General features: G+C 34.5%; 1 protein-coding gene across 5 annotated transcripts in view; it reads left to right on the top strand.

The window, feature by feature from the left end:
* Window positions 1–26,392, top strand: part of LOC117168715 (protein DDI1 homolog 2) — a 130,053-nt gene that overhangs the window by 28,023 nt on the left and 75,638 nt on the right. For all 5 annotated transcript variants that reach the window (XR_004466545.1, XR_004466544.1, XM_033354432.1 and 2 more), the window contains one exon: window positions 21,245–21,466. Coding sequence is in view for 3 of the 5 variants with exons in the window: in XM_033354432.1 (XP_033210323.1) it covers window positions 21,245–21,466 (222 nt within the window). In the remaining 2 variants the exon portion in view is untranslated. The remainder of the gene's footprint in view (window positions 1–21,244; window positions 21,467–26,392) is intronic.

Here is a 26,392-nt window from a genome sequence, read left to right on the forward strand (position 1 = left end):
AAAAATCGCACCCTCGTGCGATTCGAACCCTACCTACCTAAACAGCCTAAAACCTAAACTTATGTCGGACGCTCTAGCTAATTACGCTAATGTATCGCTTTGATTTTGTTGACAAAATCACAGTCAAGATTTTACGCTGGTAAGCCAGGGCTAATAGAGGAATATTTTTTTTTTCTATTTTTTCGTTTTACACATTTTTGAACAGGTTGATTTACAAATGCTCGATGAAAATTTTTCAATCTAATTAATTTAAAGTTTTGTAAACAAATGTTTAATTTAAACATTCATTTCATTTGTGATTTCTTTGCAAAATCTGAGGCTCAAAAAAGTAATGGATTTATTACACTCAGATGTATTGTAAGTGTATAAATATTTGAATTTAAATTGGATTTTCCAGCTTAAAAAAATAATCGAATGATTATAGTTCTACTAATCTTCTTTAGTAAAAACCTGAAAGTAAAAACAAAAGCAGCTACTACAAATAATTTATTGAAACATGAGAGTTGAAAAAATTGTTTAAGATACAAGGTACTTAAACCTGATTAATATTCTAACTTTGAATTTGAACATTGAATCGAAGGCTAGCTGAAATTAGAAGAAATAAGTCGTAAAAATGAAAATTTTTAAAATTAAATATTTTATAAAATGTTTCTAAAAGCTTTAGTAATTATTCATACATTTTTATAAAATATAAGAATGCACATTATGTGATATAATAAATAGTATAATAGTATAGTCAATTGCAAACACAGGTAAGTGAAGTAAACGGTGTTTATTTACATCTTTTTTTATTTTATTCCTGCAACAATATTTGAAGGGTTGCAGTATACAGAATTAAGTATCTAACAAACAAAAACAAAATGTTTTAGAAAACCGAAATAGCATTCCGTAAAATCGAAATCAGCCTATAAAGATAAAAACAAAAGCTACTTCCTAGCTTGAATGTTTTTGATTTAAGGTCAAAAAAGTATGATCAAACACAAGTATTCAGTTCCGAGAAATAAAATGTGGAAGTTTACAATCTCAGAGATTCAAATTTCGTGGGTTTTGAAAATTATGGGTAAAAACAAGTGGGACTAATATCCAGGAATCTAAATTTATAATTAGATTTTCATAGATGCTTATAAATATGCATGGATCCGAGTAGCAATGAAGTTTCCTATGGAGGATAGAGATATGAACAGAAGGGTGTAAGAGAAAGAGGCATAAACTGGATCGTACGCTAACAAATACGCACACCAGTATAGATTTAAATTCCAGCTGAATGAGTATGTCCGGATACGTGTATATTTATATGCAACAAGTAATCCGACGGTGCCTTGTGAATTCTTGCGTCTCCTTTATAATTAAACTTAATTATTTTAAACTGAACGAAATAAAAATGCTTTCATTACAAAAAAATTAAGAAAGTATATCAAAATTAAAATAACATCTGTTTATAGGCGAAACTCCTATAACTATAACTTATAAATAAATATCAATAGGAACTAAGTGATTTCACGAAGAAAGGATGTAGAAAAAAAGAGAGAGTAGAAAACAGAAGAAAAGTTGCGCTTACATACACAACTTGAAACCCGGTCTTTCGCCTTGCTATAAATGTAGGGCATTGTCTCACATATGTATATGCTTGTCGGCGCGTGGTTTAAGTTCAATGCTTCCCCCCCACCCCCTCATTTCTTGACATCTAATTTCACCACTTTCCAATTCAGCTGACTGATAATAAACTTTATCATGCATTAAACAGGAATATGAATATGCATGAAATGCTGAATAAAAGTAGCTGCAAAAGCATTTCCTAATCGTCGAGTCAATGCAAGAAAATATAAAAATAATACTGAAAATCAATTTCTTTAATTCAGCGAATTATAATACAAGAATTGTACTGTAAAAGCCCTTTTGCAAATACTCCCATCACATAACAATGTGATTTCGAATTGCCAGATCGCTGACAACAGCTATCAATAGCATTCGATCGATTTGAGCGAATATTGCAATGAATATTGGTCAGAAAATTCCATCCTTTCGTACATTCAGCTTTCAAATCATTAAAAATTCCCATTGAAAAAGTTTATCATTAGCCGAAGGGCTGAAACAAAATCGCAGTCTGAGGAAGAACTTACTAGTGATTGGTTCTCTCAGTATCTTTTTCTTTTTCAAAAGTTAAAGTTATAATCGACCGTCTGCGATTCGGGATCGGTTGTCAATAGTCTCCAATTTATAAAAGAGGTATAGTCTATTAATGCCGTGCGGACGTTAAAATCCTATTTTGACAAAGAACTCGCTCGACGAGCTATTTAATTTTTTTGGAAGCTTTAAAGCTTTACGTTTAAGATTTAGTGAAAGGAACACGAGATATCGTGACAAATATTACGGAGAAAGATTCTTCTCTCGAATCTCAAAACGAGAGAAGAATTTTCTAAGGAAAATTCTAATTTAGAATTACTTAAGAAAAGAATAGAGAAGAGGGGATTCTTAAAAAGTACTTTTGCTTTTCCTGCTAGTACATTCTATTTCTTTTCCACGATAATTGTAAAAGAAACTAAAAGAACTTACTTAAACTTACGTGTGTGTATGTGTGAAACGCGCAACTTCTGCGGAAACTTCAAAATCGTAGATTTCGACAGGGAGTATAGAAAAAAAAGTAAAGATTCTCTTTCTTTCTACAACCAGTCTTCCTGGAAAATGGTAGTTCTATACTACAAAAAGGGGTAATGTAAAATATATCGTTCTTTTTATTTTTAAATAAACTTGTTAAAAATTTAAAACATTTTTATACTCTGAAATAAAAGGTTTTGTCTCTTGTTGAATCTCCCCCCCCCCCAGAATTGAAGCACGGCAACAATGTCACTCTCAGTCCGAGAGTAGTAATCTCTGAACCCATTAATAAAAACGAATCCAGCATAGAGTTAAATTCGGCAATTTGTGAAAGCCTCAAAGTGTAAATAGTTTAAATAAAACAATAGAGATAGACAATTAAAGTGATGGTACGTAACAGCTTTTAGTGGTACGTAACAGCTTTTAGTAGAAATTGACTCTTCATACAAGAGTCTAAATTCATCGAAATTCAATAATGGAGTTATCAAAATTTTTGTTACGAAGTATACTTTACGCTAAAAAATTGTTCGGTATTAAAAAAAATTTGTTTATTCTTTAATTAATCGTTTGGTTTAAACAATTGAAAATTAATGAAACTTCTGCGCCTGTGAAAGAATTCTTTCATGTTCCAATGGATTCTACAATCTCTTTCGAAAATTCTACTAAAATTATCAATGTTAAGAAAAAAGATTTTTTAATCAAGTGGTTGAACTTCTTACAATGTATATTTATTTTTTTAATCAAAAACATGAATTTTCAACCAAGAAGTTTAATTTTCAACTAAAAAAGATGAATTTTCAACAAAGTAGATCCAGTATCAACTAAAAAAAATCGCTTTTCAACCAAAAGTTTAATGGTTAAGTTTTTAGTTAAAAAGATTAATTTAAAAAATTATTATATTATCAAAATAAATCACTTTTCTACAAAATAAATTAATTTTCAATTAAAAGAATGAAGCATCATTTAAAAAGATTAATTTTTTAATAAAGTGGATCAACTTCAAGCCGAGAAATAGGGAAACAATTAGGTAATAAATTGTTTCCATTAAAATTACTATGGGTATCATATTAAGTACAATATGAAACGAATTTTAAACTGAAATGATACATTTTATATAAAAAATGCATTTTTAATCAAGCGGTTCAACTTTCTACCAGGTATAGTTATTTTTTGATCAAGAAGATGAATTTTCAACCAAGAAGATTAATTTTCTACTAGAACAGAATATGGTGGTTTAATTTTCAATTAGGCATAGATAAATTTTCAAACAAAGAAATGAATCTTTAACCAAAAATATTATTTTTTAAGAGAGTATTTAAGTATTCAATCCAGTAGTTGAATTTTCAATCAAAACATGTGAATTTCCAAAAAAAATCGAATAGTTAAATTATAATTAAAAATATTAGTTTTTAATTCCAAAAAACAAATTTTAACCAAAAAATTAATTTTTCCAGCAAAATAATGAATTTTTAACTGAACTAATGAAGATTCAACACAAAAACTGAATTTTTAATAAAATAGTTTAATCTTCAACAAAGTATAGTGAAATTTTCACCCATGAAGATGAATTTTCTACCAAAAAAGTATTTTTTTACGAATTGGTCCAAACATTCAACCTAGTAGTTGAATTTTAAACCAAAAAAGATGAAGTTCAATAAAAAATTTTAATAGTTGGTATTTAAAATACTGAAGATTTTAAATATAAATACCAACTACTAATTTTTTTATTGAAAATTCATATTTTTTGGTATACAATTCAACTACTAGCTTGATTGCTTGAACCGATTTGTTAAAAAATACTTTTCTTTTGTATAAAATTTATCTTCTTGTTTGAAAACTTCACATATTTTGTTGAAGATTAAACTATCGCGTCCTAATGTGCTCGATTAGGGCTGGAGGTCGGTGCGCGGCCACAAAAGATCAATAAATTTTAAACTATTGCAAAATACAAACTATTTTTCACCAAAATTTTCGGAAGAGACTCAACTTTTGGTTGAAAAGCGATTTTTTTAGTTGACATTAGATCTACTTTGTTTGAAAATACATCTTTTTTAGTAGAAAATTAAACTTCTTGGTTGAAAATTCACCTTTTTGATTAAAAAAATAAATATACATTGTAGAAAGTTGAACCGCTTGATTAATACACCTTTTTTTCAACATTGATCATTTTAGTGGAATTTTCGAAAGAGATTGTAGAATCTATTAGAACATAAAAGAATTCTTTCACAGGGGCAGAAGTTTAATTAATTTTCAATTGTTTGAAACAAACGATTATTTAAAGAATACAAAAATGTTTTTTAATACCGACAATAATAATTATTTTTCCATTTTCCTCCGTGATACTAAGGAAATGCTTACGTAAATGACTTCGCGATTACGCTCCATTTTCTCGCAAATAAAAATGTTAAACTCGACCTAAGCAACAATGCCACTAACGTAAGATTTTTCGTAGCACGGCAGATATGAAGTTTATTATAATCTCAATACATCTTTTAGTTTTTATTAGAAAAATAATTAATTATAGAAGTAAACTTAATATAGTAAGAAATAAAGCAAAACTCGCTCAGCGAATCACACTGTTTAAAAGTGGAGATATTGTAATCTCGCCCAGTGACATTCATTTTCCCGGTTCACAATGTACCTCTAACACTCTCAGTCAGCATTTGAAACAGTACCAGAAAGGAGATGTTACAATTTTACACTGCGAAATTGGTGCGGGGTGAGGCCTTATATTGGTATACCGGTTTACTATTGCAAACTGCACCATCTAGTTTGTATCCCACTACCCATCACAGTGTGAAAGGGGATAGCTTACAAGTTGTAAACTCTATAATTCAATATTTATAATTCACATTGGGAAAACATAGGTCTACCAGTTTTTAAGTGAAACTTCACAATGAGAAGCACTAATTTAAGCAGCGTTTACCAACGCTATTTCACTCCACAATGTCAAACTGTAATAGCTGCTTTATGTGTTGCTACAAATGGTATTTCGACTAGTATAATTTCAGATTACTGGTTCACACTACATTCAGTACTGTGAAAACTGCTCATTTCACAGTGGGTATGCTTTAAAACTTAGATTTACTGTTCGAAATTGTACATCTTACAGTCTACTTTTTTCCGTGAATGCAAATAATACATTTCGTTTTTTTTTCATCACTGGATTCTGGCTCTAAAAGAAAAAGACAAACTTAGTTGATGTTTTTTTAATCCAACATATATATTTTTAACATATTTAACATATATATTTTATTTCAGGGAAAAACGACATAAAACCGATTCCATTACAAATCATGTAGAGAGGTCTACGTTAAGGTGGGGCAATCCATATAACACGTGGACAGTTTAGGGGGGGGGGGGTATGGCAAAATTCCACGCTTTTCCACGAGGGGGACCGTTGGGGTCGGATTAGAATCCACGTGGACACTCTTTCCCCTAAATCTGTGAAATATATACTGAAATCATACAAGGTATATTCGAGGTAGACTCGAATTTTTACATTCTCACCAGAGAAGGTATTAGAATTGTGTAAAATTTGACCCCCCCCCAGCTTTTTTCAAATGTCCACGTTTTGAAACCCCCTGAATCCGAAAAACAGGTTTTTGCAAATGTGTCTATCTGTATGTCTATCTGTCTTTATGCCTGTCTGTGAGCACAATAACTTTTGAAGAAATTAATCTATTAGATTGGCTTTTGGTACACTCTTTTAGTGTCCGAAACTAAAGATCAAGTTCGTTAGACAGCCATTTTAGATAAAAAATCAAAAAGTGAGCGCCTTTTGAATATTTTTGGGACCATTTTTTCAAAATTCAAGAATTCTCTGGATTGTCATTCATAGTATTTAAAAAATCGAAGAATTTATCTAATGACTTTTTTCATACAATTAAAAATGTTTAGAGTTATAGCATTTGCAAAATTCCAAAAAACACACGAAAATGAACCTTTTAAGCTAATTAACGGACGATATGAAAAAATGGCAAGAGAAGAAAATGTTTGATTTCTAAATGCCCTGGAAGATTATCATGACAACTTTTTGAATTTTCTTGATAAATTAAAAATTAAATTTTAACAGCATGAACAATAATGGAAAATCCAAAAGTTACATTTTTCTTATGCAAAATTTTCACAGTATTTCAAATATTTTCAAATATAATAATGTATTTAAAAAAATATATATATATATACATAATTATATATATGTGTGTGTGTACATTTATCCATAATTTAGAAGTTAAAAACGGTAAGGCTGTTCAGTAGACCATATGTGTAAAGTTTAAATCATAAAGAAAACATTGGAAATGAGCAAATTCAGTTTATGGAAAAACGACCAAAGTTACAATAAAACGTTTAATAACAAAATTTTTTAAAAGAATGCGCTTTTTTTTAACGGGACAATACAACTTCATCCGTTTTAATACCAATGCAAGTTACGAATTAGAATAATATACATTTATGTGAATGATATAAAATTTCAGGATAAACGAGGCAAATCCATTATTGAGCGCGAAGCGCGAAATCAAACAGTCGCGCGCCCTAAACGCCCAAATTTTCGAGCGTAGTGAGCCGCGCGTTCGGTTTTCATTCCTCTAGAATTCCTCTAGAATCAAACCGAAGGGCCTATGACAAAGCCACCAAACGCGCCATCAGGTTGCGGATAGAGGGTTCCTGTACCAAGTGTTTCTGCTGAATATGGTTACAAAAATAAATAGGCAGTCGCGGACAATTATCCAGGGGTAGTCCTGAAGGAATTACCCCCAAGCGAAGGTGTGAAAACCGTGCCGAAAGCTGAATGGCACATGGGTGAGGTGTCTAGAACGGTGAATCTGGGATACTGGGTGACCTCTCAGAGTACGCAGCCTTATCCTTGCATGCGGGGCTCTACAAGGATGGACGAACCCCTTTCCCTAGCTTCTCGTGGGAACAATAATGACAACACCAAACATAGTTGTAGTAAGTGCGGTTCAAAACAACAGAACGCACAGGGCTCCCGACAATGGGTCGGCCAATAATGCCGACCAATCTAGAGCTGGGGGAGCCAATGAAAATGTATTCAATGCGATGGATCGTCGGGATCTCGCTTCCTTTGGGTGGACGGAACGACTGAATCACGACTTGCTAGAGTGCTACGATGCGAGTGTGGCCCCTGAACGGGGTTACATGGCACGGCTGCATGCTCTGCGGTGCGAGAAACACCCGGAGCTATCGCACTTTTCGCAGCAACGTCTGCGAAACCATGCTGAACTACTCCGAAAAAGGGGCTATGTAAGCGGGACGCCTACTCTACCACAGCTAGAACAAGCCGGCAACAGAGAAAGAGAGGTGACACTGGACCAACCGCGGGCAGGCATCCAATAGAGGAAGAGCGATGCTTTATGAACCGGAGAAACATCAAGACTAAGGTTTCTCTCAAGCCTAAAGATCTGGCTGAAATGGATGACGAGCTTCGTGGACATTTTTCCGGAGAATCCGACCTCTGGGCTATCAATTATTGTGTGTATATTGCAGCGAGAGCTTTGGCCGATGGGAACCGTAAAACAAAACCAACGGTTGATCATAAGACCAAAAGACGAATGCATCAACTTGCCATAAAGACAGGCTGGGCAAGACAGTACGCGTCCCGCATTCAGTGTGTGATTGACTACAACACATCTGGCAAGAATTTTACCGCCAAGGTTCGAAAGTTCGCGCGCGATTTCCAGACCCGTTATCACACACTTAACAAGTCAAAGCTGCTGACCATCAGACAGCATGTTGTTGAGAGAATAGGAATACTATCTGACGCTAAGAGAAGAATAGAGCGGAGGGAGAGGTGGGTCAGAGAAAGTCAACAGTTTCTCCCTGACCCATCTCGACTCGGGAGAACCTGCTCATCGATAGATGTGTCTGCAAAGATGCAGCCTTCTACCAGAGTGACCTATCGATGGCCTGGATTGATTATCGGAAAGCTTTCGATTTTTACCTCCCATAGATTTATCATCTGTCTTTTGGAAATCTTAAAGGTTCATCCGCAAATAGTTAGGTGCATACAGAGATTGATGCCACTTTGGGAAACCAGATTTTCTATCTCATCTGGAAAAAATCGTGTGACAACTAACAAGGTCACCTTTCAGAGAGGTGTCTTTCAGGGCGACACCATGAGCCCACTTCTCTTATGCCTTACATTATTGCCACTATCTCTAGCACTTCGCCATTCCGACGGGTACTTGTGCGGCAAACCTGTAGATCGAAAGTACAAGGTCATTCATGTATTTTACATGGACGATCTTAAGATCTATGCTAAAAATAAAGAGCTACTACATCTAGCTCTAGCGATTGTCGAACGATATACTAAGGAAATTGGAATGGAATTTGGGTTAGACAAATGCGCCAAGGTTTATTTGAAGCGAAGAAAACTTAATGGCATCCCTGAAGATCCTGAGCTCGTTGATAGAAGCGCTATACGACACCTTTGCGCTGGAGAGACTTATACATACCTGGGTGTGCCACAGAGACGCATTCAGGATGTGACATTTATAAAGGATACTCTCCGAAGCAGATACAAACCTCTCATCCGACAGATTTGGTCTTACGAGCTGTCGGCGAGGAACAAAGTATCTGCAATGAATATGCTTGCCGTCCCGGTAGTACTCTATTCATTTGGAGTAGTTCCATAGACGAAGAACGAGCTCAGATCCCTTGATATCGGGACAAGAAAGGTTATGCACATGAACAAAAGAATGCATCTTAAGTCTTCCGTTCCACGACTGTACATCTCACGCCGTCCAGGTGGTCGCGGAATATTGAGTCTTGAATGTCTTCACAGCAAGATTTTTCTGGGTACAGCACGTAGAGTTGCAAATGGAAGAGACCCTCTTCTTAAAATGGTCAGGAATCACGAAGAAGTGGGCAAAGAAGCGTTTCTGTACAAAGCAGTGGAGGAGGCTGCTGAAACACTCGGACTTGACTTCAGTATTGGGAGTGAGCAAAATGCATCAAATCTTATCTGTCTCGAGTACTCACTCCTGAAAGCCCGGATTAAGAAAGCACAAGAGAAAAACTTTTGTGAACAGCGCCTCGATAAGCAGATGCACTGTATCTTCCACAGAAATATGAAGGATCAGTCAATGTCTTGCGAGCTAACTTTTGCTTCCCTTAAGTCGCCAGGATTGAAGTCTGGTACGGAGGGTTGCATTTTTGCATGCCAAGACGGTGTCATTTCCACCTTAACATACCGTCGCCACATTTTGAGCCAAGACATTCCTGATGATAGATGCAGGGCTTTCCATGCACACCCCGAACATTTAGGTCACATACTATCTAGTTTGTCCAAATCACGCGGGAACGACCTACATTCAAAGGCACATTGCGGCACTAAGAGTGCTTTATTACCATCTCTGTCACTCTTACGGCATTAACCTTAATATCGCTCCTCTAAATGCTCCTAGGAAAATGCCGCATATAGTGGAACTTTATATTCTCGACAAGTGTTTCTGTTGCTCACTTGAGGCCTGACATGGTTCTTCTTGAGTTTGAGAATCGAACCATGTTCGTTATCGAATTTTCGGCACCAGCTGACAAAAACATCATAACCAAGGAGAATGAAAAGAAAGAGAAGTATCGAGACCTTATAAGGTAGTTGCAACGATTGTACCCGGAATATTCTGTTAAACTAATCGTCCTTATCATCGGCGCTTTTGGAGGTGCCAAGCTTTTACTTGCTGATGGCCTAAAAAGCATCCCTGCGTATCAACAATATGCTAAAACACTTGCGGGAACACTTCCTTGGGTCGCTCCGTGTTCTTAGGGTGCACGAGGCTTTTGCTGGATCGTCGTATTGATTCCTTTACAGACTGTAACCACCTACCTCACGGTCTGGGAGCGGGTGCAATTTTCCAGATTAGCACCCGCTTCCGGCGAAATCCTGCGGTTGTCCTTATGAGAAATTTTTAAATATATATATATTAAATGATGAAGGAGACCTTGATCTATCGAAGGAGCGAAAGAAAATGTGACAATTTTCGAAAATGACAAAATGTTGGCTATTTTCTCTGAAAATATTGAGACTAAATTCTCTCAAAAGTCCACGTTTTAAAGTTTTCATTTTTGTAGGGAATATTGCTAAAAAGGTCAATTAGATTTTTCTTAAATTTTTTTTTCAGCTAAACTATTTTTTGAGCAAGACAAAATTTTATTATAAAAAATAAACTTTTTTCATTTTTGCGTAAACTGATGAGAAGGGTAAAAATTTGTGTAGAATTACAATTTTCACCATCAAGTCTTTTACACTTTTTAAAAGGTTTTCCATCGACTCAAATAGTTACCTTGATAATTATGGCTGCTTCTTCACTCGATGTCTTCGCTCGTACTGTCGATTTTCCTCATTGAAAAAAAATCCGTTAAACATATTTTTTATGTACAAAATGTACAAAATCTCTGAAAACGTCACTTATTTTTCAGTAAATTATAGTTTATTTAAAGTTTTCGTAATTTCCATGAAAAAGTTTGATTTTATTCTCATGAACGTGTAAAATGCAATAAATTTTAGGTTTGATAAATATATTTTACATAAAAATATTTCAAAAATGTAATTTCTGATTAAATTTATTCCTTGGTGAAAAGCAAATAAAGAATTATAATTTTTCTGACAATATTACTAACCATTTAAGTCGATGGGATGCAACCTTTTAAAAATGGTGAGAAATGATAAAAATTGTAGATGTCTTAATTCCAAGCAACTTTGTACTCTTCAAGTTTACCCTTTTTCTTATCAGTTTATGCAAAAATTTAAAACTTTGACTTTTGAAAAAAATGCATTCAAAAAAATTGCTTTACTCAGAACAAATTACAAAAAATGTATTGAAAATTGTAAGTAATATTCCCTGAAAAATAAACATTTTCAAAGTTAGACTTTATGAGAAAATCCAGATATAATATTTTCAGAAAAATAGCCCCTGTTCCGTCACTTACGAAAAGTTTAATGTATTCTTTGGGTCATTCGTTATATCAAGGATTCTCCCATTTTTGCGAGAAACAGAAGGTTAACTCTAATAGCTCATAATTCCTAATATAATTTTTTTGGCTAAACTATATAATACGTACCCCTTCAATTTTTATCGCAGAATTATGTATGTAAAGGCCAATTTATTCTGATACGCCAATGTGGACCGCTCTTTATGATATGAAATGAAATTGGCCATTCAATTAAATTACTATCGAAAACCGATAAAACTAACCTCGATTTTCGGTCTTCGTAAAACTGAAGCCCCTACATCCATAATATTTGAACGTAATCACTTCAAATTATCAGGACACAAGCAACAAATATCAGATTTATTCACACTTTTATTTAAAATATTGCGTATCTGGTGGTGAACAAGGGTACTGTTGTTCAAATCGTTTGAATAGGTTCACAAAAATTTAATATTTTTCAATTGGCAATACGCTTTTTACACAACATTGTACAAGGTGGAATACTATTTTAAAATAATATAGTATTTAAACTAACATATATTATGTTTTCATAGCGATTTTTTTCGTTTTAAAATGTTTAAATTCTGGTTTCCTCGTGGTTGGTAACAGTGCTATTAGTTACAAATTTCTTTTTTGTAATATTGTTGCTTCTGAAAAAACAAATTCCAAACTTCAAGTTTCGCAATTTTACCACTCCGAATTACAAATCTTTCAAATAAATTAAGCTCATTTCACTTCGGTTTCTTTAAATTCATGCGAATTCAATCTTTCAATATTCAATATTCTGTAAGACAGGATCTGTAAGAAAACGAACATTCAAAAGAGAGTGAAATTTTACTACTAATACATATTATTTTAAATTAGTTTGAATCTACTCTTACATAAATTTCTGTAAAATTAGCCCAAATCTCGCAAACTAGATTGGCGGCGGGAAAAAAAGGAAAATCTGCCCGTCTGTCAATTCAGGGTTAACTTGTACGGACATGTTCATACGAATCGTTCTTTTATAATGAACGAACGAAACAAAACAATAAATTGAATGAAAATGTATTATAGAAAACTGATATTACAGATATTCATCTTTATAAATGAGTACATTTTTACGAAATAAATTTTTCTCGACCTTCTGAAGACACAGGAATATTATATTTTGAGGTTAAGTGGGCTGAAAAAGTCTTCGAAAGACAATATTTAACCCATTTAACTATACTTTCAAGAATTGCAATATTATAAATGGCAGTATTATTTGTCAAGGAAAATATAGCTTTTATGAAATTAATTTAAGCTGCAGTTTTAAGTCTTTCCTTGCCAACTTATAATATTATTAGTTGTGATGAATAATAGCTCTCTTATCAGCAAACTTTATACATAAAACTTGACCAATCGAGTATAGCCAATATTTTAAGATATCGGGGAATCTTTTATCAGAAAAATAACCTGCAATTAATTGAAATAAAATAGTTAAGAAAAAAAATCACGAAAAAAGGTACGGAAAAAATTGGTCTTCCTTAGATCTGCCCTTTTGAGCTTAAAAGGTTTTAAAATGCTTCCAGAGATTGTATCTAATTTATACCATTATTCAATATTGACAAAAGTTCAGTTTTGAATTCCTTTTTTTAAAGCTTACATTTCTTCATTTATCTTTTTTGAAGTCGAAATACTAAACATTCAAATGTAAAAGATGCACAGTGTCCAACTGTGCGTGCCGGTGAACAGGCGGACAACTGTGCACTTCAAAATTTAAACGGGCACATTTTTCACTTGAATAACTGTGCACGTGCATAGATGGGTTCCCATGGACTTAGACGTGTGCAGATGTCACTTACCTAACTTTTCACGTGCACAGATGTCACTTGCCCATCTGTGCACGTCCTCAGGTATCAATTGCCAAACTGTGCACGTGCACTTATGTCGCATGCACAACTGTGCATTAATGAGATCATTACAAATAATTTTACAATACTTTTCAGGGAGGTCATGTTACAAATCTGGAAAAACATATAAGACGTCGTCCCAAATCTCAATTCGAAGAATTACTAAGATTAAAAGGAGAACTCGATGAATATTTAACTGCGGACGATTCTCCAGAAAAAAAAAGCAAAATCGAATAATAAAACTGTGATCCCTGGCACAAAACGGAAATCTAAATTGAAAATATATGCAGAGAATTACATTATTAATAATTGTTTAGAAATTGTAACAGTAAATGGTCATTCGTTGTCTCTGTTTGAAGAATCTGGATTTCAAAAGTTGCTTTCACCTATCATCGAAAGCGTCGGTGAAGAAAGGAATATTGTAAATAAAAATAGTTTAATTCTAGAAATAAAAGATAAGACAATCAAACTTGTTGAGCAATTTCGAAAAGAAATGAAGGATATATTCCTTTCCATGAAAATAGACCTGGCTACATTCAAGGGTCAGCATGTAATGACTGTTAACGTACAGTACATAATCGAAGGAAAGATCCAATTGTGAACTCTCAGCGCGTCCATGTATAGAAGATGATTTCACTCTAGATAACTTGGTGAAGTCTCTGGAAACACCCTTACAAAATTCAACATAGAAAATAGTCCATATTATACGTTGAGTCAGGGGGGTGACACGATTTTCGCTTTTGCATTAGAGGCGACATTCAGTTTTGTGAAGAGCGGCGAGTCTTGAAACATTGGCGCCACCGTTGTGACGCCCTTACTGCCCGTTGTCTGTTATTATTATGCATGCAATAACTTGTGAAATGCCATAACTCTATCGTCTTTTTGGCGTATTTTATTCATTTACGGATAAATATGTAATAAAAATGGGTGGACATCGATGTATAGCTCCGAACTGTAAATCAGGGTACGACTCAGCCCGCTCAAGTGGAGTAAGAAAGTTTTTTTCTGCTTTCTAAAAAATGAGGTTGAAAGTTGGCAACAAGCAATTAAGCGTGCCAAAAAGGATTGTATTGTTAAACCCGTAAAGGGCAGTTTTAGCTCCTGATTGAACGTTTATTGCGGTAAATATGACGATTTGTTTACACTGATGTCCTTTAACCTAAAATAATCGAGTGGTTCTGACGATTGCATGACAACATTGATTTTCATATTTTAATATATTCTTTTTGTCACTGATATTTTAGATTATTGTAATAGTGTGTAAAATTATAGTTTCAATAGTTTAAAAAATTTTAAAAATATTTCAAGACCCTTACTATCTGTAAGCAAAATGTTAAGCTAACATAAATAGCAGTGCTGAATTATCACTGAGTTTCAACATTTATATACAATTACATTAATTTATTAATAAATTCAAGCATTCAAATAAATTAAAATTGTAACTTTTTTTTGCAGTCAGAATGGTATGATAAACATAAATTAAAACCAGGGGTTTCGAAATCTCAATTTCCAAACTGCCTCGAGCATTGTGATTGTGATATTTACCGCCATAATCGTGCAATCATGAGCTAAAACTTACTTTTTCCAAATTATCTCATCCTTTCAAAAGTGATCTTCATAAAATGAATGTCCATGTTTAATGATGAAATCCTTTTTTCATGATTAATTATCTGTTTCTAACGTTCAACTTCATTTTTTGGAACGGAGAAGAACACTTTTTACTCTGTTTGAATGGGTTGAGTCATACCCTGCTCGACAGTTCCGATCCATACATTGATGTCTTTCGTCCATATTTAATTCATATCTCCACATTTTAATCAAATTTTTAAATAAATATATAACTAAAAGTACAGTAAACTTAATAGCTTTCATACTGCTAATCTTTTCACTATCTTAACGATTAATACAATATAATAAATATTACAAATTATAATTTTTCTAATTTCTTGTGTATTTTGATTATAATGTAATAATACATTAGAATCATTCAAGTAATTAAAAATAGAAAAACTATTATTTATATTAACATTTTAGAACTTTTAGTTTATTTGCTTAAAACCTGAAGTCGTATTCTTCATATTTTACCATTTTACTCTGCTTGAATATTAAAATCCTTAAAAAGAAATTTCCAGTGTTTTAAGGTATATTTTTTATTACTCGGTATATTGTTAATTCTAGAAACAGTTAATCTTTGCTTAATTCAAGCTCAAATTTTTTAAAATATTCACAAATCTTTAAAATATTACAAAAACTGAGAAAAAAATACTACATCCCCCATGCTTCTTATCAGCTGACATTCAAATGTAGGGCGTGGCGCTAGAAGAAGATTGGACGACGACTCTTCATATGCTTGAACGGCTTTAAGAATTGAGACAGTTTTATGTCAACATTTCCACAACCAATGAAGCTGTGCACATAATGACCGATATATGGGAATGCATCATAAACTTAAAAGAAGCACTCGAACCTGCAAATAAAATTTTTATTAAACTTCATAAAGAGAAACTTACACCTGGAGACGGTTTCCATCTTTGGTTAATTTGTCATTTGAGCTTAAAGAAATCAAAGTTTGGATGTGCTGATAGTCTCTCAAAATTTATGCAAAATAGGGAGCAAGAATTATTCAATTGTGACGCTTTCCTATTGGGTATCAGTTGGATACACTTTTTAATGAGAAACTTTCGACATCAAACAGTCGACGAGCGAAATCTCTGATAAAGAACTTATGCAATTATCTGGATGAACACTTAAATTGCAGAAAAGCTGTTACTAAATTATTTAATCATAATTTTTTAAATATTTGAATATGAAACAATAAAAAACCTTGATAGAAGAATACAAAAAAACTTTAAAAATCATGCAAATAAGTTACTGCAAACTGGGGATAAGCGGCACACCCTTGATTCTGGATTTCAAAATGCGATATATGGCTTCTTCTACTAGGTAAAATATAAAGAGTGTTATAATTACCAAATGCAAAGCTTCAATTCCAAAATCTAGAAGAAACAATATCGCATTTTTGAATAGAAAGTCAAGGGTGCACCACTTTACTCGGCATGCATCGCTTAGCCCCATCTTACAGTATTATATAAAACTTTAAATATGCATTATTATAATTCAAAAACAAAGGAAAATATACTTTTTCTATTTATCATATAATTTTGTAACTTTTTGATGACTATAATTTTTCACGTGACAAAAATCACGAAAAATTTCCAATTATTGTATTTTAATAGTATGAATTATTCAATTTCAAAAATAAGAAAAATGTGCGAAGAGCTTCCTTGATCTATCAGTTAAATGATTTCCTCTTCACACTTACGTTAAAAGAAATAATATTTTGAATAGTAAATTTTTGTTATATATTTTGCGTCACGAAGGAATCATGTTACAAATTAAAAAATTCGACTATATTTATGGATACTGATCCCCAGTAGGCGTTTAATAAAATATTCCTCATTAGTTCTTAAGTTGTAATAAATGTGTTTGCAATTTTTTGTTATCGTAATATCTACTGGTCAGCTTTATTTCTGCAGAATACTGCTTCAGAGATGTGAACACCGTCCTGCGCAGAGAGACTTGCCATTTGACTTAAATTCATATCCATAAAAAGTAACTCTACTGCACATCCATACGTGTCTTGCAACTATAATACGCAGAAATATGTTCAACTTTACTGCGCAGCAAAATGTGACGATAAGCTCTGCTGCTTAGCGATTAGTACCGCGTAGCTCTACTACGTAGACATACGTGCCACATAACTGAATTGCGCACCCACCAGTAGCATTGAACTCCACTGCGTATCTATAAGTGTTATATAACTCTACTACTCTACTACTTTGGGGGTACTCATGGATTCGCCGTAGAGTAACTAGCACTTATAATAGCACAGCATAGTCCCGTGGAAATTGCGAATGCGCAGTATAGGTAATACTGTGCATTCGCAATTTCCACGGGACTATGCTCTGCTACTATAAGTGTTAGTTACTCTATGGCGAATTCATGAGTACCCCCAAAATTAAAGCGAAGCATAAAGTGCCGTGTAAATTTTATGTGCAGCTATATTTTGCATGAAACTTCACTGCAAAGCCGTAAGCACTGACAAACTCTACTTCACAAATATACGTGCCACGTAAATCAATTGCGCCCATACAAGTATCATGAAACTCTATTGCGCATCCATAAGTCCTTTGCAACTAGACTGTGCATATTTAAATACCCCGTAACTTCACTACACATCTGTAAGTAAGATTTAGCTATACTACATACTCGTAGGTTCCATGGGACTCCACTTCGCATATGTAAGTGGTATAGAACTCTGTTGTGTATCTTCACGTACCCCGGGCAGTATTGCGCAGGCGTAAGTGCCACCTATGGAATTCCCCTGGCGCCCAAGATATAAAGCCTATTGTGCCACACCCTTAACTATCGCTGTCAGTAGTTGAGCCAGACCTCTTGATAAAGCCCGGTAACCCAATCACCGAAAGCCTTGTAGCTTCATCAGGTTCCATGAAGTGGGACCCAAAGGTTTGATGCCTGAGCCTAGCCAACGCCGGACACTGGTGTAGTACTTGCAAGGATGTTTCGTCATCCCTGTTATATCTCCTGCAATCTGTAGAGAGGTTATACCCCATTTTGTGCATATGGTAGTTCAAGTGCTTATGCTCAGTGAACATCTGAACCATTGTCTTTACGTCTTTTTTTGGCAAACCCAGGATTTTCCTGGCTCTGTCCATTCTGCACTTATAGCCCAGGATGGACTTCGCCTGTCGGGAATCCTGGACCTGCTCCCAGTATTCTCGGTGCTTAGTGTGGATCCAGCTTTTTTTTATGTATTCACTTCACGCACCGCTCCTTGCCGGCTGGTCCGCTTTTTCTTTGCCCTTGATTCCTGTGTGGCCAGGGACAAATATTAGAACCACTTCATTTTCTTCTTCAAGTTGGTTCAATGCATTTTTGCATTCCCAAACCAGTTCTGATGTTACATCTGGTTTTCCCACGGCAGTTAGTGTCGCTTGGCTGTCCGAACAGATCTTAATCTATCTTCCAGCAGAGTTCTCTTCTAATAGTATCTCAGCATATCGAAGAACGTCAAGGACCTCCGCTTAAAATACAGTAGCATGTCTTCCAAGCGGAACAACTTCCCTCCTCCTCGCACTGTCATAAATTCCTGCTCCTGACACTCCCTGATGTTACTCGGGAGCCTAGTGTCTAGTTTCCCGAGTCCATCTTTTTACTCTATCCAGAAAGTCATGACGAATTTCCTCCATTGGGCCTCAACGTTTCTCAGTGAGCCTCTGTAACTAGGATTACAAAGTCATCCGCATATCCCTGAGTATAACACTTCTTTTTATTAAGCCTACGAATGAGTCCATCCACTACCATGCACTACAGGAGGGGCGACAGGACACCCCCTGTGGACACCCGCGTGACGCTACTCCTTTAACTAAGCCTTCACTCCATCTGGTTTCGAGTCTTCTTTAGCGTAGCATGCTTCCTATCTAGCTTACCAGCTGGTTTGGTACTCCACACCTCAAAGCCTCTCGACAGATGACGTCTGCTCCAATTTTGCCACAAAAGCATGGAGTGCCGTTTCTACTGAGCAGCCTGCCTGAAAATCATGCTGTCCTCTGTGTAGCGGTGAGGCCAAAAGTACCTTATCCCTGATATACCCTTAACTTTACTGCACATCCATAAGTGACGTAAATATATACTGCGGATCCGTAAGTTCTGTGGAATTCTATTGCGCAGGTGCAAATTCATTTGAACTCTACTGCTTATATATGAGTGCCCTAACGTTACTGCACAGTTATAATTACCGTGTGACTATACTGCGCAACCATAAATGACATGTAAACTAACTGCGCCGAAGTATGTATCGTGTAACTTTATTGTACATCAACATGTGCCGTTAAACTTTACTTCGCATCCGCAAATGCTATGTAAATATACTGCGCAACCACCACTAACCTATGATTATACCGCGCAGCCGCAATTTCGCGGAACTCTACTGTACATATATAATCATTCTTAACATTACTGCGCAGTCATACATATAATGGAACTATACTGCTCATATGTAAATGCCGTGTAACTGTACTGCACAGAGTAAAGTCAATAATTTGAATCCCTCTACGTAAAACAGCCCCTTCTCTTTCAAATCGTCTTTGTAAATTTCTCAAATATATGTATTTCAAGGAACCTTTTAGGTTGGACCCGATGTTAAAGGGTTCTTTAGGGTTTCGGGTCCAGACCTGTAACCTTAAGATCTTAAAGGATACGGGTTCGGGCCCGGACCTTATAAATTTTAAAAGGTTCGGACTCTTTTTACTCATATTTAATTATTAATATTACATGGCATACATTACTCTCGGTGAATTGAAAAATTTTATCCGTTTTGACATATCTCTTTCTGTTTATGAGAAACATTGTATTGTAATCAATTTCTTTATTCAGTGGCGTAAAGTTATGTAACCAATTCAGTGTCTTAGATCCTCTAGGTTAAGAACAGAGATAGTAGGTTAATTAGGGATCCCGGTTCCTCTAGACATACCGAGAGTTAGTAGAGTAAATAGCTGTCCCAGATCCTCCTGGTAGAGAACCGTGAGATAGTAGGTTAATTAGAGATCCCCGATACTCTTGGTAGATAACCAAGAGATAGAGGATAATTTGAGATTAGATGTTCCCAGATCGTCTTTACAGCGGACTGACAGATACTATCATAATTAGGATTTCAGTTGAGGACCAATAGGTATTCAAATTATTAGGATCCCAGATCCTCGCGGTAAAGGATCGAGACGTGGTGAGATAATTAGAATCCCAGCTCCTGTTGTCAGAGGACCGAGCTGTATTGAAATAATTAGGAGCCTAGATCCTTCTTACAGGGACAGAGAGCTATTTTTATGTTGAAGATCATGGATCCCCTTTGGCAAAGATCGAGATCGAAGAATAAAATGAGAGATAATTAGTAAAAAGTTGGTGCGAAAAAGGAGATTAAATTCTACATTACTATATTAATCTGTTTTCCATCTGTGCAGTCTTATGTAATATTATGAAATCTTGTGTAATCTCTTTTAATTCTATGTAATAATATGAAACAATGTAATGTTCTTTATTTTTTATGTAATATTTTGTAATACCATGTATTGTTATGTAATCTTGTTATCTAATTTACATGAAAAATTGAAGTAGATAACCCGTCGTTTCCTACTTTTGTCATATAGATCCGCCCATTGGTCTTCACTGGGGTCTTGGCGATGACTGGGTGTTTCACCTTATATTGCTATGTTTCTAATATTTAAATAAATTACTTACAAACGAAGAACTTCATTTTCATCTTGCATGCTCTAAAAGTCGTAAGAGAATTTCGGTTCGTTTATAAAATACGTGAAAAATACTAACGTGAAGCGATTGAGTGCAGCAACTGTTATGAAAACCAAGCTTTTGTCTCGTTTGCACTTATGTAATGTCTACTATCGAAAACTGACTTGAGCTAAACACAGAATTTCGAAGTAAGGAATTCGGGTTTATACTTGAACGGAATTCAACGTCCCGCGAACTGGAACTTCTAAGGTTTAAGGTAGAATCTGTGCAAGTAGTTTTCTCTAATTTTTTAGTTATTAGTTATCGTGAGTAAAAAACGCAAGCCCACATAATAACAGTTATTTCAATATTCTACCTCTAATTAAAAATACGAAAGTCTGCTGTCCCAATGTATAACTTAGTAAGTAAAATTTGCCATAGAGATTACAGCGTTGCATTCAGTGAGCAAAATATTCCTCTGGAGAATGTTTATTATATTAATTAATAATACTTTATTCCAGCTGTTCCGTCACTGGACTTTAGTTCTATAAGAATCCCAGGAGCATCAACAAGTCGACTTCCCGCAAGTTCTCACAATCTTTCTGCCCAAAGAGTGCAAAATCCTCGAAGTGAAGATGATCCTGCGATGATCAGAGATATGTTCCTAGCAAATCCTGACCAACTGGCATTATTAAAGCAGAATAATCCTAGATTAGCTGATGCTTTGCTTTCCGGAAATCTTGGTAAGTTAAAGTGACTTTTTGAGTGCTCCTTCCAAAATCACTTTTATTTGTGCTTAGCCTACCCAAGTGAAAATATCCACTTAGGAATCCAAGTGGAATTCCACGTAAAATTTGGATGGTTAATAGAAGCATTGCAAGTGGTATATGAGGTATAGTTTCATGTGGAATTTCACGTGGAGTTCCATATGGAAAGTTGAAAATCATTTTAAATTGCAAATATCTCTTAAACCGAAAGAGACGCGCAAAACAAGATGGCCATTTTAAATTTTGAGTACTCAGTATACTATATTATTAGTTTCGTTCCATAAATGTAGAACTAGTTTTACTGTTTCAATTTAGTACGCAAATTTAACATGGAAATTCACATGAATTGTTTCAAATTAGCTCCCGAAGTTCACATGAAAATCCATATCAATTGCTTAAATTTAGAAACTGACTTTCACGTGGAATTCCTTGATCCGCGTGGAGTCATACGTGGTTTGACACGGGGAATTACACGCGATTTTTTTTTGCTGGGTGTATGTTTCTTCAATTAACAAACCGGTTTTATAAAGCTCCACTGCAATTTTCTATGGTATATTGCTTCGACTGTCGTCCCCTGCCACACTTTACGTGAATCTAAAGTGTCTATGGTTCTTATACGAAATAAGATTAGGGACTAAGCTCGGAAAAACTCTTCGAAATTTGAAAACTAAAAAAAATCAGTTCAGTTGCGAATAACAGATGCATTAAGAATTCAATATTTCACGAAGAAAATTTATTGTATCACATTTAAAAAACTTCAATTCAAAGGGAGCACTTCTGAAGATAAGAAATCATAATAGGGTTGTTTCACGATTTTAGATCAAATCATTTTTTCATACATAAGTTTAATCTGAATCGAAGGTGCGTTCTAATTTTGTTTTCCTGTTGAGTCGTTCAACTATAAAAAATTATTAAAAATTGAAGGCGGTAAAACACTTATTCAAATTGGTGTCACGTGGGTGTGGGGTGACTCAGAATTTCTCATAATTATCTAGCATGTGACGATGTGGCTTTGATGAAAACCATTAAAATTAATGAAACTCGTGATAAAGAGGTTAGGCCAAGGACATTACTATTACTATCGTAGTGAACCGAAGCGCATTCACTTTTCGTGGCTTGAGATTCAAAATGATCAAGGTAATAATTTAAGGTTGTATGCAAATCCCATCCCCGTACAAACAGTAGAGTTCCATGGGGCGCCGTCCAGCCATACTATATTGAAAAAATTTCACGGAGCCGCATTATGAAGATTTTAATGCGCTACTGGCTTAGAATTCGTAGGATGTGTGTAATTCTTATAGTTACCACTACTATGCCAGCGGAAGATTCGTAGATTGTGCAACGTCGCAATTCAAACCTAACCATGGCTGATCAAGTGTCCTGTGCGTTTGAATAGCTTGGTACAGTAGATAAGCTAGAGGGAGGGAAGAGTGTTGCTTCTATGCAATATTGTTATGTTTATTAGTTTGAAAGTGACTAAAATTTCAATGTTTCTCATTGAATTATCTATGAAACTACGCGGTGGAAAAACTTGACATATTTTTTTTTTAATTTATATTTTCAAGCAGCACTAATACCGACATTTTGTTCAATTTCTCTACAAGTGCGTTTAATTACTATAAATTAAAATGTGGAGAGCGTCTATGCACTGCCCATGCACTACATATTAAAGTAGTCATCTTTGAAATTAATTATCTCCGCATCGGTATGGTTAAGAAATTTGAAATTAATTTAGCAAATAAATAATTATTTCATTTACATATACCTCTTTTTTCTAAAAATTCAACCAGAGATTTGAAATAATTGCTTGCTTTGAAATAATTGCCAATCACGCTTCACTGAATTCCTATTAATCTTTTCTGCGTCGAGCTCTTTTAAATTATGAATGGCATTGTACATGCTTTTAAAGTGCTTTTGCTGTTGAGCAAAATACATAGCGAAAAACATAATTGTTACCAATTAAACAAAAAAGATAGAAAGTGGAAGGAAAATATGACGCAAAAGATACACGAAACTTTCCTAAATAATTGGAATTCGGATTGTGGACGCGAGTTTATGGGAAAAAAATATTTAATTTGTGTGTGAAATTCTTTTTTTAATGACTTGGAACTTCATCTAACGATAAAGACCTCGTTATACGAAAAAATTGAAATGTATTTCACTTATTTTCAGTTTGAAAAGGAGGTTCAAATTTTACTTTTAAATTTTGAGTTTGAACTTCAACTAACGATAAATACCTCGTTGTAGAAAGAAAGTTTAGTTATTGATTTTTGTACGGGATAAGAGGAACGTAAAATTAAACTCTGAAAGTAACGTTAAGCGAATTTTCTAGTTTACATGTGATTTTAAAGTATTATATTAATTTTCAACCAATTGAATGAAATTACCACTTTGATTAATAAACTTAGTAATAGTAGCAAAGCCAAAAATCGATCCACGGTTAAGAGTGATAATGTTGCAATATGTGCATAGGATGTATTATATGATACTTATATTCGATAATAATTCTATAAATAATGTCGCTGAAACCGAATTCAGAGTCAGTTTGATCCCATCAGGTCAGGATCAAGGTCAATCGAAATTCAAAATAAAGAAAACCGTTGGATCGGATAAAACTTCTACTCTTAGCCGTGAATGACTACGGCGTGAACCACTACTTCAAGACTTTCTCGGTATCGCTAAATTTGAACTCGCGCTTATTTCTACCCCATTAAGGTTAAGATAAATGTGATCCTAAGGTCCACATAGGTTCTATTCTATGGTTTTCTCAATACTAAACTTGGGATAACCTTCATCTCAACCTTGATGGGATAGAAATGAGCCCGGATTCGAATTTAGCGACTCCATCTTTCTTCGATATAATGGTTTTATCCAGTTTGACCTTCAAAATGACCTTGATACTGGCCTGATGGGGTCAAACTGATCCCGGATTAGGATTCAGCGACCTCACGAACGTTAGCAAGTTACGTAACAAGGTAGCAGAATTTATATACATTATCCACGTAACCAATTTACCCCTTTGCAGTCAGGCGAAAAAGAACATCGTAGCAAAATCGTTTTCGAAACGAAAAAAAAACTTCAGAATAACGTGATTTTTGCAGGGTTAATGATTTCAAATTGGATGCATATCTGTAATATTTCTATATTGCGCAACCGCGCGAGAGGTCTCTGGAAAAAACTAGAGTGCATGAATATATTTCTGTCTCACAGAGCGAACAGAACTTTCTCAGGATGGCACGTGCGCCTCTAACTATGGAGGAGGTGGTGGAGGTGCAGTAGCGTAAAAGTATATGTATATATTATATACATATGATGTACATATAGTTTTAGAGCCTTCCGGTGCATGCGCACTGTCGCCGACATAACTAGCAGAGAGAAAAAAAGCGATATCGTCCACACTCTTGTTTCTTACCACGCGCCCCTTATTGTGAGGTATACGCAGGTAGCAACATAGGAGTATTACATGTATGGTCTAATGTTGGATTTTTTAAATTCAGAAAAGCGGATCAAATACGGTGGACATAAATTATAAAAGATATTCGGACATGGATAAAATTGGTGATACTTAATAGTCCAGGAGCCACAACCCTTTTTGATTTCTGATAGTAAACAAGCTAGAACTTTGTGAATAGGAAGATTTTGACATAACCTACACGTTCCTTTCGGGAAAATTCTCAATAGTGGCATGAAAAGTAGTGGGATGGCGGAGAACCTGTCGATCCTACGGTTGCAAAATATTGATAGGTAACAGTTTGTAATTGGAGTATATTTGAAGATTATTAATTATAGATTGGAGAAGAAGTTTCGATTGAAGAAGGCAAATGAATCAAAAGCTCACTATTTATTTGTCAAGATGTGCGACGTTTCGTAGGCATGAGCAAGCCAGCCTTATCAGGCAAATTTATTAAAAAGAACACCAAATAAATATCACTTGCTTATACAGATTAATAATATAAGATTAAACAGCACATTTAAAAAATATTTTACCATTAAGAATCACTGGTTAAAACATAATTTCTGTTTAACACGGCTAAAAGAAATAAATAAGTGTACAGAGCACATTTTTGATACGATTAAGCTGACGACGATGTAAAGTCAACTGTAGAGAAACCTTGCGTCGATTTGTATAACATTGGCATAACCAAACACACATGCATTAATTTATAAATAATACTAATTTGATTTCCTTCTTTCTTTTGGAGAGAATAATCACACATTTAATTTCTTTGATACAGGAGGGTATATTTAACTGAGAGCAAAAATATATTCTTTTTTATTAATATTATTGGAATTGCTATTGACGTGGATCATCCCTGAGATAACTCTTTTTTTATAGTTGGATTCGCGATCCATAATTTTTACATTATCCCAATCAAACGTATGACTAAAATTATATTGGTGTTTATAAACAACGATTTTGCTTTTATTCTGATTCAAATGTTCATTTATACGAGTTTTTAAAGATCTTTTTTTTTCACCCACATAAGATGCAGAACATTGTTTAAAAGAAAATTTATAAACTAGATTTGTTTTCCATTTTTCAGAAATATCTTTACCTAATTTTATTACAGATCTTAAACTTTTATTAATTATAGGAATCGTAACAATATAACTATTTAATAATTTAGATAATTTTGTAAAGTTATTGGAAAAGGGAAGGCAAACCTTAAGTTGATCTACATGTGAACGAATCTGATTATTGTTTACTACTTTGTTGATAGAGTGATATTTAATTTTATTCATACGGACTTTTATGTTTTTATTGATGAAAAAACTTGGATAATAACACAGCCACACAAGAAAAAGTGTGCGGATCTGGTAACAAGACACACGTATTCCTATGGATTTTGGGGCGCTGAATTCAAATTCGATATCAAAAATCACCCATCACGTCATGGTTGA

Source organism: Belonocnema kinseyi, chromosome 3 (genome assembly GCF_010883055.1).
Source record: "Belonocnema kinseyi isolate 2016_QV_RU_SX_M_011 chromosome 3, B_treatae_v1, whole genome shotgun sequence".
Classification (NCBI taxonomy): domain Eukaryota; kingdom Metazoa; phylum Arthropoda; class Insecta; order Hymenoptera; family Cynipidae; genus Belonocnema; species Belonocnema kinseyi.